This window comes from Bemisia tabaci, chromosome 1, assembly GCF_918797505.1.
Source record: "Bemisia tabaci chromosome 1, PGI_BMITA_v3".
In the NCBI taxonomy this organism is placed as follows: domain Eukaryota; kingdom Metazoa; phylum Arthropoda; class Insecta; order Hemiptera; family Aleyrodidae; genus Bemisia; species Bemisia tabaci.
Genome location: NC_092793.1, coordinates 67,429,031 through 67,447,794, shown reverse-complemented (window position 1 = coordinate 67,447,794; position 18,764 = coordinate 67,429,031). Strand labels below are relative to the sequence as shown.

Here is an 18,764-nt window from a genome sequence, read left to right as displayed (position 1 = left end):
TGGATACACTCACACGAAGACGCGAGGGAGCATACATATTTATGAGAGCGTGGGCCTGTGTGTGTGTGTATGAAATTTATTTATGTAGGTACGTGTGTGTGTGTGAAAGTATATGTGTGCCGTGCCGCCGCCGCGACAAAGTCTTTAAAAAAACACCCTCACACCCCCTACCCCCGCCCCGGCGCTCCCCACTCATTCTGACGTCGTCTCATGTACAAACCCGTTGGTCGCCATGGCAACACATATATCTTCCCTCTCATTCCCGCCCTTGTATATCTTAGTATTAATCATCTCTTTTTATTCACATTTCTTATTCTTTCGATTTTTCTTCCACCCCCATTTTTCCTTTTTCTTTTTTTGACTCGCACACAACTTAGTAGTAGTCGGATGGGATGAGGGCCGAATAACTAAAAAAGTAGATGAAGGAAGAATCGGAGGAACGGGGCGAGATGGGGTGAGAGTCACCCCCGGGCAATTTAATAAGATTTACCCTCCGACACCCCTCTACCTACGCCACACATCCCTTCATTTCAATCTCCGCTCTCCTCTGTCTCTCTCTGTCCTCCTTGTTTTTTTACTTTTTATGTTTTTTTCTCTCCGTCGTATCTTAGAAAATGGAATAGGTGATAAACGAACCATACACACATCACTCAGTCGAAAATAATATAAGGATCCCCTCGCTTCCTTTCCACTCCGCTCCGCGCTTCGCCCCCCCTCCCACCCCCCCCCCTCCCCGCGTCTCATTCCTCTCCCCACGTCATCTTAAAAGTCTTTCATCTCCTCTATTCTGACTTTCTTTTTTTTCTCAGCCTTCGCTAAAAATGAGTTTTCAATCATATATTATCAGTTGATCGTATGCATTTTCTCTAGACGAGTCTATCTCAGTCTAGCTACAGCGCGACAGAAAATTCGCGCAACGCTCTCTGTCATGCAAAATCTTCAACGGGTTCTATTCCCAGAATCCAACTAAATGTATTGAATATTTCACTTTCTTTTTCTTCTCTTTTCTTATTTTCTATTTTTTCCATTTCGCTTTTTTTCGTTGAAATAAATTGATACTTGGTAGGACTTTATTTCTAATCTGTCCTATAAGACACAAGTGTCTAAGTATAAAACTGGTCAGCAAAAGTTGATAAGTCAAAAAGTTGATAACTGATCGTGAGTATATTTTTAACGTTGATTCCGGAAATGACCGACGCTCGTCTGTATCAATGCGGGTTTTTTTTTTTCAGGAAACTCAGAATTTTCCTTAAAACCGTGCTTTTCCGCAGAGAAAATTCAATTTTCTGGGAAATCTGTGCATGAATGGGATAAACTAAGATAATTTTAGGATTCAAAAACTCAGAATACATGGGAATCCATGTACTCTATGCCTATCAAACTTTTCCCTCTGTTCCTAATATTGAAGTTCTTCGGGACAAATGCCCCCTTATGCTCGTATACCACCTCGTAAAGCTCTCCTGACATTCCTGATAGTATTCCGTCGGAAAGGCGGGGACAAATAATTTTCTCAGGTAGCAAGTGGAATTATTTTTATCTAGTTTTTGCCGCTGAAGCCGAGAATTTCTATCTTTGAACGTCTTAATTGGTTTCTTTAACCGAAAGCTGAGGACATTAACTTGTTTTCGGTCGTGGTTTAGTCAAAGAAATAAATTTTTACCCCGGCAATACTTGATTGAAAGCTTTCCCGGTTGAAGAAGCATCCTCTAGATTATAGCAAAAATTCTCTTATTCTTATTTTTGCAAGTAATAACAACCCCCTTCATGTGATATTTCCTCCACGGGAACAGTTCTTACTCTGTTGTTAGATAGTCTGACCGAACATTTCCATGCGCATACGCATAAATATTTTCAATGAGTGGAACTTCTAAGAAACACACAACTTCGTTTTTTAAAAACGATTCAAACAATTTGCAAAGCACTCTTTCCTCATCTTCCGTGGGCAGTCACTTTTGGATCACATTTGGACGGAGTTAAACAGAAAGGAACCAAGCCACATCGGGATCGAACCGAGGAAAAGAGGTTTGAAGTTTGGCTCCTGCATAAGACTCAATGTAAAAGATAAACTTCTAGTTCAATTTCTGCAAAATTTGCTCCAACAAAAACTTTGAATTTTTGGCGATAGAAAGTAGAGCAGTGGTTGAGTTCAAAACCACTCATAACTCAATTATTTCCAAAATGTGGGTTGGTTCCTTTCTGCTTAACTCAGTCCATTTAGCAAAAAGGAATCAGCGCCAATACAGTGTTTTCAATACTGCGCAACTTCTTATTTTCTTTCAAAAATATTCAATGTGTCTATGTGCAGTGTTAAATTTTCCACAATCACTTTCCTGTAAAATTGACAAACTTTTTGGCGGGAAGAAAAAAAATTTGCTGTTCTGAGAATTTTTTTTACATAATTATGAAGAAGCAACATTTTTACTACACTGCAATTGCGCTGGTTCCTTTTTGCTTAATCCGATCCATTTATGATACAGGTAGCTCTCTTAAAATTTCCAGTAAAAACAAGAGTTTTTGTTTTTTGTTTCAGTCTCCTTGGCCGCGGCTCCATGTTCGTGTTTTCGACGGAACACTTTAAAAAACTATTGAACATCACGTCGGATGCAAAATTCGGTTCTTTGTTGGATATCGGCGCAGGAGATGGAGCCACAACAGAGAGGATGGCTCCCTTCTTCGAGCAAGTCAGCGCCACGGAGATATCTCCACCCATGAGATGGGCCTTGGCTAAGAAACAGTTCCGGTATGTTTTTCCCACCCATATTTCCATAGCGTTACGCAGACTAGTCATGTTTACATCGAGAGTTTTGTAAAAATACATATCGACGGTAAAACTGCAGAGATGCGCATCTCGGTTGCTGCGTTTCGAAATCTCCACTCCTATTTTATTTTTTAAAAGGAGGCCAAACCACTTGACGTGAAATTTTCATAGAATATTCTTTACGTAGAGGAGAAAAATTACCGGAATGCTCAAAAAATGACGTTCCGTAGTTTTATAAAAAAAAAAAAAAAAAAAAAAAAAAAAAAAAAAAAAAAAAAAAAAATGAAAAAAATTGCTTTAAATGAAGAGTCTATTTGCCACCGGGTCTCTAGCGCCACTAAAATAAAGGCTAGACATCTTGCCTCGGGAACTTAGGGGTCGTTCAAGTATTACATGACGCACGAGGGGGAGGGGGTTGAGCCAGCGGTACGTACAAATCTGCGCCGGGGGGGGGGGGGGTGTCGAAAAACGTGCTAAACAATTTTATATGTTATTTTTTACCCTTTAATTCTAAATAGTAGGGTTCCTAATCCTAGTTTTTAACAGAAATTTAAATTTTTATTGTTAAGATTTTTTAAATTTTAAACATTTTACTTATTTATAATTTGGCTTATGTATATCTTTTTTTTTTAAAGGGCTGGATTTTCAATAAAATCCAGCCCTTTCTTTAAGTATTGGGGAGGGAGGGGTAAGGCCAGTGGCACGTAATTCAAGATGGGGGGTGTAGGGCTGCGCTACGGGTGCGTTTCAAGGGGGAAAAGGGAGGGAGTTTATAAAAACGTGCTAAAATTGAAAATCCCGCCATTTCTTTAAAAATTGGGGAGGGTGGGGTAAAGCCAGTGTCACGTAATTTAAAATGGGGGTGCATTTCAAGGGGGAGGGGGAATAAAAATCGGAAAAGTGCGTTCCGTAATTCTTGAACGGCCCCTCAGGAGGTTATGAATGAAAAGGTTTGGAGGTGAATTTTATTTTCGAGTTGAATTTGTAAGTCGGTTACTTTTGGGGATGCAGAGTGCTGGAGCTGACGGACTGGGCCGGGCACAAGTTCGACGTCGTCACCTGTTTGAACGTCCTGGATCGATGCGACTCCCCGCTCTCGCTCCTCGAGCAGATGAAACGGGCCCTCAACCCCGGCGGCGTCCTCATTATCGCCCTCGTCCTCCCTTACATTCCATACGTAGAAACAAGTTAGTATACCATTCCCATGTCTCCGTCCTTGCTCCTTTCAAGAGCCGTTTTGCATATGGAAAAAATCACAAATTTCGCATTTAGTCGATCTGTCGAAGGCGAATAGTCTAATCAGGCACTTTATCAAATGCCTACACTGAAAAAAAAATATTGGTGTATTTGCTGAGAAAAGGGTAAAATTACCAAGAATTCAGGGTTCTATTTGATCCCAGTTTTTTCTTTGTAAAATTACCATTTATGGAATTGGTAATTTTACCGAAAATCTCGGTAAAATTATTGAACTTTCTCGGTAATTTTACTGGACCTCGGTAAAAACACCAATATTTTTTATCGACTGTGGTAGAATTACCGAGATAAAATGGCAAAGTTACCGGGAATTGATTACCAATAAAAGTGGTATTCGTGTCTGAAAAAAAGTAAAAATACCGGTTTTAGGTAAGCTTACCAGTCTGTCTTGGTAAAATTACCAATAATTGGTAAAAAAAAGTGAGATGATAAAGGTACCAACGGACCTTGGTAAAAACGCCGCGAATTTTTTTTCAGTGTAGGCAAATAGTGAAATTTTTGCAGATTGCGAAATTTTGTTTTATGGCGAAGAACTCAAGAATTTTCTGAGAGAATATTTTGAGAGACCAAAGTCTTTTTGAGAATGACTGGACTGTCCATATGTTTTTCAAGCCTCGAAAATCCGTTTTTCTGCTTACCATTTTGCAGAAAGATGCATCTATACCTGAGCAATACCGAAGCACCAAAAACTTAATTTTTGGTCTTCTGCCGCTTAAGTTGTTTTAAGAATGGCGGTTCAGTTTTGCCAACCGCAGAATCGTGTCCTCATGATTCAAGCGGAAATGTTAGCAAAAATAAATAAGATCTGGGCGAACGAAAAATTTCTGATTCATCAGGTTGGCTGCCCTTTTGGGGCTCAAAAGCTTTCGTGATTCGTGAAATTATGTCTACACTCTGCCTCCTCCAGGCATTCTACCTATTGGTGAATTGCAAATGTTTAACTGGGGGGGGGGGGGGGGGGAAGAGTTGACCTAAAAACTGAGAAATGACTGTAATCGTGTCGTGCTATTTAAATTTTCACTGCTTCATAAATTGAATGACCGAAAGAATATGTGACCCATTCATCAGATTCCTCCATTTGCGATGCTTTACAAACTCGAGTGGAGGATGTATTTCCAAAGCTCTCCTTCAAATCACTGACTTGGCAATTTCATAGCTTCAAAATTCAAATTGTTGTTTATGGAGTCCTGAAAGAGGGAGAGAAGTTGGATTATGAGTATGACAGAAAGAAGCACTTTTCGGGAAAAATGAGTTACGAGTGTTTTTCAGCTCAACGCGTGTATCTATCACATTCCTCTGACAAAAAATCAAAGCCCGCAAATAATTCTCCGATTTCAAATTTTGGACTCAAAGTTTATTTTTCACGCAAAAATTTAAGAGAGAGAAAAACCCTTGAACCCGTTTTTTCTCCGTTCCTCTTCATACCCTTCTCGAAGCAAGCGATTCAACTGTTCTCAACAATTTAAATCGGTTCTTTTTCAGGTAAATCCTTTGCGCCTAGTGAAAGACTGCCCCTCGAAGGTGACACCGCAGAAGAGCAGATCAATGGTTTTGCTGCCTTCCTCTCATCTCTTGACTTAAAAATTTGGCGGTGGACCAAAATGCCGTACATTTCCGAGGGAGATATAGAGCAAGCTTATTACTGGCTTGATGATTATATTTTCCTCATTGCGCCTACCTCATGACGGAATATGGCAATTTTATTTATGATGATTTATTTTCCGGCGATTACAGAAGTTTCTTCTTCTTTATTTTCTCCTTCCTCCTGCTCCTCTCCCACTTCTTCTCTTCTTCTTCTTCTTCTTCTCCTCTTTGTTTGAAATAGGGTCTATGTTTAACTTTTCAGAATTGGGCTCAGAAAAACATTCCAACGAGTTTTGTAGAAACAACTATTTTTAAGGACGTTTTTAATATAGTACACGTACACATAGATATGTCGATGAGACTGAACTTGACATCACATCGGATCTTCTTTCATAGAACGGGTAAAAACGCTGTAAGAGCAAATGCTCGTGGAAAAATGACTTAGCCTTAAAATATCCATCTTAAAAAATACACGTTAAAGATCTTTTCATAAATGTCCTGTGCTGTAGGAATCGGGTGAATGTCACAACAATGAAATCGCTAAACGAGAAACTTTTACATCTTAAATAATGGAACATATACCGATTAAGTGTAAGGAATAGTGCTGAACATTTAGCCTGACAATGATAAACTATAATATCTCAAGTTATCCACAGACATGTATTCAATTTGAAACAAAAAACTTAAGTATGGAAGTTTAAGTTTACATATTTCTCATCCCTTCTCATTTTATTTGTTGGTTGCTTCATGTTATGCATTTTTATACAATTTGTTTTCATAAATATAAACAATTTAATTTCAATCATATTCTGTTGTGCATTCCTCGATCTGTCGCTATGTGGGGAAAATTATTGAAACATATTATTTTCCTATTGTGTCATTATATAAAAAATTAAATTTAACTGAAATTTTTGGAGATAGATGTTAAAAAACCTCAGCTATCGGTTAGAATAATGACTCAATCTTCTTTCTTCTTCTTCTTCTATTTATCAATCACTGGTAGCAGTATTATCAAACAATCTTTTTTGTTTCCCTTTTCTCCTCATCTTATTTGTTGATTTGCCTCATATTGTGCATTTTTATACAATTTGTTTTTATAAATAAACAATTTAATTTCAATTATATTCTGTTGTGAATTCCTCGACCTGTCTATGTGGGGAAAATTATTGAAACATATTATTTTCCTATTGTGCCATTAATACAAAATTAAATTTAACTGAACTATCTATTTGGAGCGAGAAAAAAAAAAAAAAAAAAAAAAAACGTAGCTATCGGTAAAATAAATACTCATTCTTCTTCCTTTTAGTTCCCGATGTAGAGTCACGTACATTAATTTAGAAACATGTTGCCTCCGGAAATCCCTGTAATTTATTTGCGTCTTTCGTGTACAACACAGATCCACTCTGAGAGAGATACCTCTACTAGTGTTTAGCCCCGTGTAATTTCCGCAATTGCACCAAGGTGAGATTTACTTTTCGCCTTTTATTAAAGTTTTATCGATTTGAAATTCTATATCAAAGATATGAGTCCAGTTTTCCTGAAGCTGATGCCGTGCTTTTCAATACGCAAGAAACACATGCAAGCACCTAAGTACCGTCATTGCATTGTACTACCATCAGGCTTGATCACGAGCACGTTTTGGTATCGAGTGGATTTGAAGGCGCTTTTTGCTCCTGAGCCATTCAGTTTGGAAGTCAGTAAGAACGCCGCGCCGCGCCACAGCTTCATTTCACTTATTTCCTCCTCTGAATGGATGAAACAGCTTTTCTTTTACTCCCTACGCAATACGGTTCTCATGACAAAGTCGGATGTAATCGACTTAGTGCATTAGTGCAAGTATAAGCTTATTAAATGATTTTCAAAACCAATCTTGAAGGGCGCGGCCATAAATTATGTCGGGGAACAGATGAAAAAGGAGGTGTCGAGTTCAAAGGTGCATGATAGGTACCTTGGTAACCGACGAAAGAAGTTGGTTGTCAATCCTTACCTCTTACATTGAAAACTTTTGTTGTTCTATAATTTCCGAACAAAACAGGAGTTAGAAATGAGTAAAATTATTTTAACTTTCTTTTATTTTCATCCCACAAACTGGGGACGGAGCTCCCTCTGTCGAACGAAATTTTTAAATGACCTTAAAGTATCCACAGAGGGAGGAAAAGGAATCAGAAAGTGGCTGACCGACGTAATTCGTGGACAGTTCTAAAATAATGTCAGTTGTTAATATATATATCTTATATATATATATATATATAAAACAATGTCAGACTTTTACCCAGCATTTTTTTAATGTTGAATATCGCACCTTCGTTATAATCAGTGGGCTCAGTTATTATTTTCAAAATATTTTTTATAATTAAATCATTGTCCATAAACCCCGACCAAGTAGTCAATGGGCCCACTTTTCTCTGATTGGAGGCGAATGGATACATGCGTAAAGCCAACTCCTCCAGAAATAATTGTGGGATAACCGCCTTTGAAATTCTTGGAATTGCTGAGAACTGCAATTAGGTTGATCGTTTGGTTCCGGAAAACATTCGGAGGAGGATAGTGGACGTACTGTGTCAAAATAACGCCTTCGGTCGCTTTTTTTCGTATGTCCATCATAAAAAGGACTCTGTAACGGAAACAAATGATTAGTGGCAAAAGTGATAAGCACGAATTGCAAAAGTGATGTGTACACATGCATACAGCCGCTCTTACAGCGCAGTTTCGCGTTCTGTGGCGTCCAATTGTGTTTGCCCCTTAATCCTCCTCTAAGTTTATCAGGCAATGGACCATTAGATAAGGTACGAATTTCAGCATTCTGATACATGTTTCTTAACCAACATTTTACGTAAAACACGATGCACACAACGAAAATTACCGAAATCAACTCCTTACGAAGATATTTAATGATTCTTGATGCGTGAATTCAAACCACCCACTCTTGAAAACTCAATGCTCCACGTGATTCACATAGCGCGCTAAACGGTATCATGACAGTCTCTGCGATATAAAAATCTGGCAACCTCAATCTTGACACTTTGGCTCAGTTATAGCAAATTGCTAATAGTTTGAACAACACATGGCGGGAAATGAACATTGCTCGATTGAGAAGCTTGCTGAAACCGTTGTAGTGGGCGATTTGACTCACGTAGAGCTTTGAGTTTCTTGTGAGCGGACAGTTAAAATTCCTCGTGACCACTGTGAAATAAAAACGTTAATACCTTCGATAGGAATTGGTTTCAGTAATTTTCGTTGTGTGGGTCGTTTTCTACGTGAAATTCTGGTTATGAAACATGTATCAGATCGCTTAAATTCGTACCTTGTCTAGTGGTCCATTGACACCATCTGATTTCTCCTCCACTCCGTGTCGCCAACCTTCTACGGCACGTCTACACTGTCTCTTCTCGGGAGGTACCCAATTGAAACCTACTTGGGTAACCGATCGTCCATACTAGGCCAACGGATCGTTTTCGATACATCAAAGAGGTGAGATCGTATCGATTATCGATTGGTTCAAAATGGGAACATAGCCTCAAAAGTCCATGAAGTAATCTGCGGGGACAGGTTTTTTCTGATCGATTTTTGAAACTTATGAGTACAAAATGGTAATAAAGAGTGAAATCGTTAGGAATTTTCTCATTTTCAGCTTTTCCAACTTAAATCCTAAAATGTCTGTTTGAGGTCATGTTCTAATGTTTGGAACCAAACAATACTTACATCGAACCACTATCGAATACGATCTACTGCTTCGACCCGATGTCGTGCAAGATCTCATTCTCAACTCCCATTATTTCACGCACTTTTTATTTCGAATGCACGCTCTCTTCTCGAAATTTCAGGAGACCTTCACCAAAACTCCATTTCAATTGCCCTGGTTTTGCTTGCAATGGCGACATCCTTTAATTAATTCGATCATCCTCAAAAATGCCCATAACCACACAAATAGTATAGCCTAGCGTAGAAGAGTTTTATGCAAACAATATGGCTAAGAAAACGTGCCAAATTGTCAAACCGCCAGAAAGTTTCCAGAAAATGAATTAATAAAAAAGGCAGGGATCCGTAAAAACTTGATTATCGAAGTTTGAAATCCCAATTTTTCGACACAACTTTTCATAAACCGCTCACTTCCATGGAAGCATGCCTTCTGTTCACTATGATATGTTGCCTTCAAACCCCAAGTAGCAGTGATCACGATAAATAGCGATTTTATCGGTTGATTATCGCGATTATATCGGTGGCAATTTATCGCAATATTATCGAATAAAAAATTGCGATTTATGGCGATTAAATCGCTATGCATCGCATTTGTTTGTTCAATAAAATCGCGATCAATTTTCGTCGATAAAATCAAGATTAAATCGCCATACATTGCAATTTTTGTTGCGATTATATCGCGATAAATTGCCGGGCGATAAAATCGCGATTTTATTGCAACAAGATCGAGGATAATCGCTCAGATGTTGATGATCCTAGCGATTTTATCGCCGATAAAATCGCAATATATCGCGATTTTTCCGCTGAAAAATGCTACTTGGGATATGTTGCCTTCAAACGGTCATGAAGAGGCTCGCGGAAAATTGCGGCATCAAGATTGACTCGTGTCGGCAAATTTAATTAAATCTACGTGATGATCTAGCTCGTCGGTGTACAGCAACGGATCAGTTAGTCACCCGGCTGACATATGGGCGTAAGTACACATTGAGATGAGCCTTAAAAAGCACTGAATTGTATGGATGACAGGGCTCATTGCAGAGTGCAGTTACGTCCTTATGTCAGCCGGGTGACAAGTTGCGTGTGCCACAGAAGCGGTTTGGTTGATCGCGGCTTGTGGATAAACGAAAAATAATTAAACCTGACCAAAGCCAAGCGTCTTTGTCAAGTATTGACGGAGTAACGTTCTTTGGAAGCCAGGAAGTATGCACTGGAAAAAAAAACACATTGGATCTAGAGTCCAGACTCATGAAAACATTGACAAGAAAAAATACTCTTGATTCAATCGGATTTTTGCTTGAATCAAAACGAAATCCGCTTAAATTAAGAGGCTTGGTTCTTGATTCAAGCTAAATTCTGATTGAATCAAGAGTACTTATTCTTGTCGATGTTTTTAAGAGTCTGGACTCCAGATCCAATGTGTTTTTTTTTTCCAGTGTGGTTGCTAACGTCATTAATCGTGATAGCCATCATCATGATTTGCTTCCCCTAGGTTTTATCAGCGATGCATGTGCAGCGATCGGAGAAAATGTGTTCATCGTGGATACATGGATGGAGGTACGATGTTAAGAAACTCGAAAAGAAGATGGGAAAAAAGCAATTTTCCATGTCCTAAATGGTCAATACTTCTGCACCTGAACCATCAGTTCACTGAACATAAATTTACCAACTGAAGGTCTTCGATCGTGGATTTTACTGATAGTAGTTCTCGAAAATTGCTCCGATCCGAACTATTAATCCTGTAGGTATTAACCACCAAAAACTCATACTTTAGTTCGACTCATTAACTTCTTTAAACGTAACGTGCCCAACGTCCCTGGTAAAAATTGGCGATAAGAGCTACGTTTCAAAATACCATAGGAATTCTTATAGCCGGCTAAAGAGGGCTACAGAAAATCATATAGCTGGCTGTAGAATGCGGAGAAAATCATACGGCCGGGCTATACGAAGCGATAAAAAATTATGCAGCCGGGCTATAGTTCCTATATCCGGGCTTTACACTTTATCGCCTGGCTGTTGCTTTTTCGCCATCGATTATAAAAGGCTATAAGAAATTGTGTAGAAATTCGTGAGCTTAGGAAATCATTAAGTTTCATACGGAACCACCTTAATATTTACAAAACACACGTTATATTTTCCTTTAACGATAAAGCACACATACATATCCATTCCTTTAATACAAACATTCCTTTAATTCCTTACATCCTTACATTACATCCCATACATTCCTTTAATACATATTTTTTTCATCAATTAAAACGAGAATAATCCATACAGGATGTGCAAACATTTCAAAATCATGAGTTGAATAACGCTGGCTCCGCTAGATTAAATATTAGAACCTAACACAAAGCGGAGCGGCGACGCACTGGCGCCTACAAACCTAACAGGGATACTTCACGCATTGCGCAACGCGTGAAGTATCCCTGTTAGGTTTGTAGGCGCCAATGCGCCTTTCGCGCTGGCTGCCCGCCTGCCGCACCGCAGCGTGCCACGGCGCTTGAAGCAACTATTTCACACCGGAGGTATTGCACAGTATCATACGAAACTGAAGGCGCTCTAATATATTAGGAATGGCAGGCATCCATCAAAAGTACGGAGCTTTCCTCACAAAATAAATCAAGATACTACGGCCCAAAAAGAGAGCAGTGGTCCAAAAACTCACTAAGTCCTAGCATCCGTAATTAGTAACGTTTAGCATACACTTTATCGCCTGACTGTGAGTTGCTTAATTCGGCTATAAAAGGCTATAAGAAATCGTGTAGCCGGCTAAAGAAGCTATTGGAAATCTTACACCCGGCCGTAGGTCTATGGTATTTTGGAACACAGATTCTACTGCCAATTTTTACCAGGGGTATCCTAACTTACCAGAGAACAAGGACTGGCGTGATAAAATCAACAATATAACAGGTTTCACCTCGGTTTCGTAAGGTCTAAATCTATTTTCTCATGGTTGCGTAATGCCGATTTCTAGGCATACCTAGGTCTGGCTTAAAATTAAGGTTTGCCGGTAACAAATCAATGGAGTGAAGCACCTATGGTTGATACCGTAAAAATGAAATTTTCTTACTGATCTCCCTTTTTATGTTCGCCGACCAGCATCGTGCCCTTTGGTTTGTCCGGTGGTGGTTCATCAATTAAGAGGAGGGCGGAACAAAAAAGAGCCGTCAAAACCAACATGCTTCGCTGAAATCAGAAGGTGTGATTCAATGTTTGGACTCCTTCTGTTACTTCCCATTTAGTTGAATGATCTCCTCTTTCCGTGTACTTGACTGAAATCAACATGAATCAGGCCCGAAGTTGATCGGTAGTTCGCGGTCGACCGTATAAGTTGAGGCAAGAATGTTTACTTTGTTATACGATCGCTGATCAATGGTTCCCACCGATGAAGACGTGAAGATGGATAGATCTCGCTATAAAAAATGCCCAACTTTCGCGCAGCTTAAGTCTATAATATAAAGTACTACTCGATTATAAGTCGAATTGAGGGACTTGGAGGACAAGGCGCATAAAAGCAGTTTCTAAAAAATTGAGTCATTATTAATTTCAAGTACAACTAGTCTTAATGCACATTTTGAGAAAAATTGGCCCCCAAATTCCAATTTTTAAGCATCAAAAATTCAGTTTGAAATTGCTCTCCGCCATAAGGATCCACGTAATTTCGAAACTTCAAACACGCATTTCCAGGATCGGATTTAGGCGGTGGCCACATGGGCCGCGGCCCATGGCGGCAAATTTAGGGGGCGTCAAATTTTGCAATTTTTTCTAATGTAGGTATCAAAAAAAAAAATTACAAACGAGAAAAGGCGACAAAATCTCTCATTTCCTGAGAATTAAAAATTGAGTCCTAAGAGTCCAATTTGTTCGTCCTTCGGTGATACAAGAGATAGCACTTTTCATTGGTCTACTTAAGAGAGCAACCAAACACGCAATTTTGCCTGGAGCGGCGGCGGCGTGGCGCAGAGAGCGATGATGACGAGAACTTGAGATGGAAAGGAGAAGCCCTATCGGCGCACCGATCAGCATGGAACACATATTAGCGCCTACAAGACTCCATGAATACTTCACGCATTGCGTCAAACGTGGTCAGCAGCGGTTGGCGTGAAACGCATAGCGCCTACAAGACTGCATGAATACTTCACGCATTGCGTCAAAAACAGTGCGGTCGGCAGCTGTTGAAAATCATTTTGATCGAAGGTTCAGTGCTTAACCCTTAGATGCCCAAGACCTTTTTTATACGCGAAGTCCCAAGTAGGGTCAAAATGAGCTGACACGGAGTTTGATTGGAGCGGTGGTAAAGAATTGATTATTTAAGTGTCCATTGTGGACACCCCGTTTATCGATCCTTCTATATAGGTTTAAAAGACAGATCAATCTATATATCGCAAAACACGCCACGCCACTGCTGAGCACGATCGGACTAGGGTTGAATCGGATGTTTTTAGATGGTTTTGTTCCCAATTTATTTACCTGTTCACTATCTCTACGACGTTTTACGATACATCCATCGATTTGACGACTAGAGACGTCAGTGCTTCCTAGGATTTTCTTCCGCGGACGACGATCTGGAAATCGAGGTGTCTCCCTGGCTGCGATCTCAAGTGAATCGTTACGTGTGTCGCGTTGACGCCTCCACTAGTAATCGTCGCTTTCCCGCCCTCCTCCCACAGATTGACGTCGATGATCGATATGAAGTTGATAATCTTATCATTCGTAAAACCCCATTTCGGGAAGCTGACCGTGTGTTCTAGTACTTTTTCAGGCTCGCCTTTTAAATCTACTTCCGTCTCGAATATCACCCTGAAACAAAATAAATGCACCGGTAAAAAAGTGAAGTTGATTTAACATTCTGGATGTAAAAAAGTGTGCGAGAACTTGGAAAATACTGAATTGCCCGCTACGGCAGTTACTTCAGTAATGCCAAGATGTAAAACAAACTGCTCTGGCAGGTAATTTAGCAGTTTATAAGTTCTCGCACACTTTTTTTTACATCCAGAATGTTAAATCAACTTCACTTGTTTCTTGGTGTGGTGAACGATCTGAAAAAGAGGTGTGTGAAAAAACGGCCAAAAATGCCTCAAGGCATTTTCGAATTTTGATCACTTGGGGTGATACAGTAGCTTCCGAGACGCCCAAAACCGGTCGCCGTTTTGCTTAGAAGCGCCGGGTTGCGACGTTGCCATTTTTTAAAGTGGAAACCTTTAACAATTCATATCTCCGCCGCATCTCAACCGATTTCAATGAACTTTTTTTTAAAATGTTCCTCTTAAATAGAGCTTTCTAGTGATGTATTGTTTTCTGGGGTTTACTTGGCTTTAAGTGGCACTTACGCGGTTTTAGCAGTTTTTGATAGACACAAAAATTTAGTTTTTATTTTCCCACGATCGTGGAATCGACGGAATCTAAACAAAAACCAGTCTAAATGAAAGTTCAGATTCTCACCTTTCTAACGAGCACAAGATCATCCCGGGGAAACGTTTAGTTTCCGAGATATGACCGCTCAAAGTTGGTCACATGCGCTTTTGCGCAATGTGAATGCGTCTTATCACTGAGTCATTCGCGAACTAGGGGTCCCTAATGTTCAATTTACGTTGAAATAATTACACAGAACAGTAAGGTGTACAACACGAGCCGTATTTTCACCTTCGGCTGCCGATGTGCGACGTTGCCATTTTTTGAAGTGAAAACTCTTAAAAATGCATAACTCCGCTGCATTTCAACCGATTTCAATGAACTTTTTTTTAAAATTTTCCTCTTAAATAGAGCTATCTAATGGCATTTAGGTTTCTGGATTTTATTTAACTTGGGGAGGCACTTAGGTCGTTTATATGATTCTTTGCAGAGATTTTTCATACAAAAAATAGTGTTGCTATTTTTTTTCTTTCTTTTTTTCTTTTTTTTCGGAAGGGGGTCTGTATTTCCCCCGATTCTTTTTAACATTCAAACTAGATCGGAAAATCACCATCGCTTAAAGTATAATGCAAAAATCTTGGTAAATTAGCAACACCACCTTCTCTTGTACAATGAGAGCGTCGCTTTCAATATTTGTACACGTTAGAATAGTGATTAAAAGAATCCCTTTTTTAAAAGTTCTTTCTTTTAAATTTTGCCATTTCAAACCCTCCCACAACCCGCGGGAAAAAAAAGAAAAAAAGAAAGAAAAAAAATAGCAACACTATTTTTTGTATGAAAAATCTCTGCAAAGAATCTTATAAACGACCTAAGTGCCTCCCCAAGTTAAATAAAATCCAGAAACCTAAATGCCATTAGATAGCTCTATTTAAGAGGAAAATTTTAAAAAAAAGTTCATTGAAATCGGTTGAAATGCAGCGGAGTTATGCATTTTTAAGAGTTTTCACTTCAAAAAATGGCAACGTCGCACATCGGCAGCCGAAGGTGAAAATACGGCTCGTGTTGTACACCTTACTGTTCTGTGTAATTATTTCAACGTAAATTGAACATTAGGGACCCCTAGTTCGCGAATGACTCAGTGATAAGACGCATTCACATTGCGCAAAAGCGCATGTGACCAACTTTGAGCGGTCATATCTCGGAAACTAAACGTTTCCCCGGGATGATCTTGTGCTCGTTAGAAAGGTGAGAATCTGAACTTTCATTTAGACTGGTTTTTGTTTAGATTCCGTCGATTCCACGATCGTGGGAAAATAAAAACTAAATTTTTGTGTCTATCAAAAACTGCTAAAACCGCGTAAGTGCCACTTAAAGCCAAGTAAACCCCAGAAAACAATACATCACTAGAAAGCTCTATTTAAGAGGAACATTTTAAAAAAAAGTTCATTGAAATCGGTTGAGATGCGGCGGAGATATGAATTGTTAAAGGTTTCCACTTTAAAAAATGGCAACGTCGCAACCCGGCGCTTCTAAGCAAAACGGCGACCGGTTTTGGGCGTCTCGGAAGCTACTGTATCACCCCAAGTGATCAAAATTCGAAAATGCCTTGAGGCATTTTTGGCCGTTTTTTTCACACACCTCTTTGACTTCGACACCAAATGTTAAAATATTGAATCAAATGTTTGAAATCCAAAGTGGAAGCCAAAAATATTATTCTTAACCCAGATTGAGCAAGTATTTCCTGTTTTTATTTGTTTGTTTTGTTTGTTTTTTTTTTTAAAAAAAAAAGAACGGCTTCATTCAGGAACCTATATTTCTTACAGAATCCAGCTAGGTACCTACTCATCATCAGACCTCCTTTCTCCGAGAAAAAGTGAATTATTATTCAACGAGATCTTGCGCTTAGAGGGTGGTGGTGGACCCCACTCGTGTTCTTGGATGTTATCAGTGAACTCTTCGGCTGCTACTAGACACCAAACGGCCAAAGTGAAAAGGGGTAGTTTGCTCCAATATCCGGACATTTTCGGATTCCACCTCGGTCAAAAATACATGAAATATTGAAGTATGGTGTCAGGAAGTCATTATGGTGTCGAAGACATCAGAGGTTGTTTGAGACCTAAAGAAAAATGTGGAAAAATCATCCTAAGAATATCCCATCAACATGTTAACAGATTTTAATGTTCGGCAAATATTTAAAGGATTGTCTTACACCGCACGCTAAGAACATGCTGGGCCATTCAGTACATTATACAAATCATCTGCTCAGAATATTCCACGATTATTTCCATTTATTTGTATGACGTAGGTAGAACTTTCCCAGGGTTTTTTTTTTTAAATTAAAATTGCCCCGGGAATATTCTCAGGATATTTCCATTATCTTCTGAATCAATTTAAGAATATTCCCAGCATATTCTCAGAATACTGCTTATAAACGAGGAGAGTGGAATATTTTACTTCCTCCATCATATCTTATTTTAAAAACAAACTGTTGAAGAACGAATAATTTACTATTATGCGACTCACGTAATACTTCACATCTGATTTGCCCATCCATCTAATTTTTTTAAAATTATTGCACGTTTGCTTGAAGTAAGGAGCTTAAAGAATAATCACTCAAAACACTGACAAGCAAAAATGTAAAAATTCACATATCACATACCTTCTTAATAATAAGATTTATTACCATCACTCTCTCTCTACCACCTCAAAACTTGAACTGAAACTATGTTTTACAGCAGAATTTTATCAGTACTTGCTCGTATCAAGTTTCCACTAACCCATGACAACTTCAAATAAACAGTGATTCCGTTGATCATTATCTCCTCTCAGTTTTGGACGAACTATATTGTCTTGGGTGAAGGGAGGTGCGGGTAAAATATGCGAGACGCACTCAAATCTAAAAGTAGGTGGTTAAAAATTCAAAGAGGTCGACAAACTTTTTTTTATGAATCCATCATCGGGTCACAAGCAACTAATGCACCAGGAAAATCTTCGAGACTTTCAAATTCTAATGAATTAAAATCCGGAGTGACTATTTGCGATCCGTCGATTAAAAATCCTCGCGTAACGAGGAATTTGCAATTTTTAGCATACCTGTTTCTGACCTTGAAAATTGCGAGGCATCGAACAAGGCGATGAATTCTTCCGACGAATCCTTTTATTAATGGCCATGAGCATCTCGAGGTTGAGCACGAACGAAGTCAGCCCGAGAGTTGGATTTTGATGGTCTCCCTACTCTTTAGCAAAGGGTGCTGTGACATATCAATGGTGAAACTACCGAACCACCAAACTTTGTATATCCCGAGTGCGGTATTTAAAAATTTATCAAAAACTTTAAACTGTTCACGCTCCAAAAACGACGCGAGATGAGCAACGTTGCAATGTTACCTCTCACCCGACACCTACAGGGTGAGCGAAAAGTCCCCGACCCCCCCTCTAACTTTTGAACGAATTGAGCTAGGGAAATGAAACTTTGGGAATGTTCCTATCTCAAAGGGGACCATCTTTTGGGGTGGTCAAAATTTTGGTCCCCCCCTCAGGGGGGACGGGGGTCCCCCAACTTTTTTTTTTCAAATAGCAACCCCTATCTTGTGATACCTCATTCGAAAGAGCATAAAAAACTAAGAATTTTGGCGCAAACCGCAGATCAATATCTTAATTTTTGACCGAGTTATGATAGGTCAAAGGTCAAATTTGACCTATTTTCAAAAAATCATAACTCCGGTTCAAATTATCGTAAAGAAAAAAATAAAACGGGAAAATTTACCAAATTGTGTCCGCTTTTAAGTAAAAATTGCAAAAATCACTTCGATTTAATTTTAAGGGGGGGCTCGGAACCCCAAATACGTCAATTCAAAGGTCATTCAATTTTCCCGCGAAATAAACCAATTTCCCCTGGATTTGCCTTCACATTATCTCAGTAAGGTCAAAATCAGTTCAACATTACGTTGGCAAGTCCCCAAATTTCGAGAAAAGTTAAAAAAAAAATGATATTTAAACGGTCAATGTAATTACCTTAAATTTCGTTTTTTTTTAACTTTTCCCGAAATTTGGGGACTTGCCAACGTAATGTTGAACTGATTTTGACCTTACTGAGATAATGTGAAGGCAAATCCAGGGG

The 18,764-nt window shown here is 39.1% G+C and overlaps 2 protein-coding genes across 11 annotated transcripts; one reads left to right on the top strand and one right to left on the bottom strand.

Annotated features, from left to right (window-relative positions):
- Positions 1 to 449: 449 nt before the first annotated feature.
- Positions 450 to 5,697, top strand: LOC109031596 (protein-L-histidine N-pros-methyltransferase). Its single transcript, XM_072295874.1, has 4 exons — positions 450 to 454; positions 2,531 to 2,740; positions 3,770 to 3,945; positions 5,495 to 5,697. The coding sequence occupies exons 1-4, from the start codon at positions 450 to 452 to the stop codon at positions 5,695 to 5,697; spliced, it is 594 nt and encodes a 197-aa protein (XP_072151975.1).
- LOC109031638 (probable salivary secreted peptide) lies at positions 5,001 to 17,457 on the bottom strand. Of its 10 annotated transcripts, none has more exons than XM_072306051.1 (5): positions 17,304 to 17,456; positions 16,487 to 16,760; positions 13,763 to 14,092; positions 12,363 to 12,564; positions 5,001 to 5,199 (listed from the first exon to the last, which is right to left on the bottom strand). In XM_072306051.1, the coding sequence occupies exons 2-3, from the start codon at positions 16,663 to 16,665 to the stop codon at positions 13,831 to 13,833; spliced, it is 441 nt and encodes a 146-aa protein (XP_072162152.1). In that variant the 5' UTR covers positions 16,666 to 16,760; positions 17,304 to 17,456; the 3' UTR covers positions 5,001 to 5,199; positions 12,363 to 12,564; positions 13,763 to 13,830. The 10 variants fall into 10 exon arrangements, with proteins under 10 accessions (XP_072162152.1, XP_072162150.1, XP_018898813.2 ...); XM_072306049.1 differs by having other exon boundaries at positions 12,363 to 12,478; XM_072306048.1 differs by lacking the exon at positions 5,001 to 5,199 and adding an exon at positions 8,180 to 8,210 and having other exon boundaries at positions 12,363 to 12,478.
- Between the last annotated feature and the right edge of the window lie 1,307 nt (positions 17,458 to 18,764).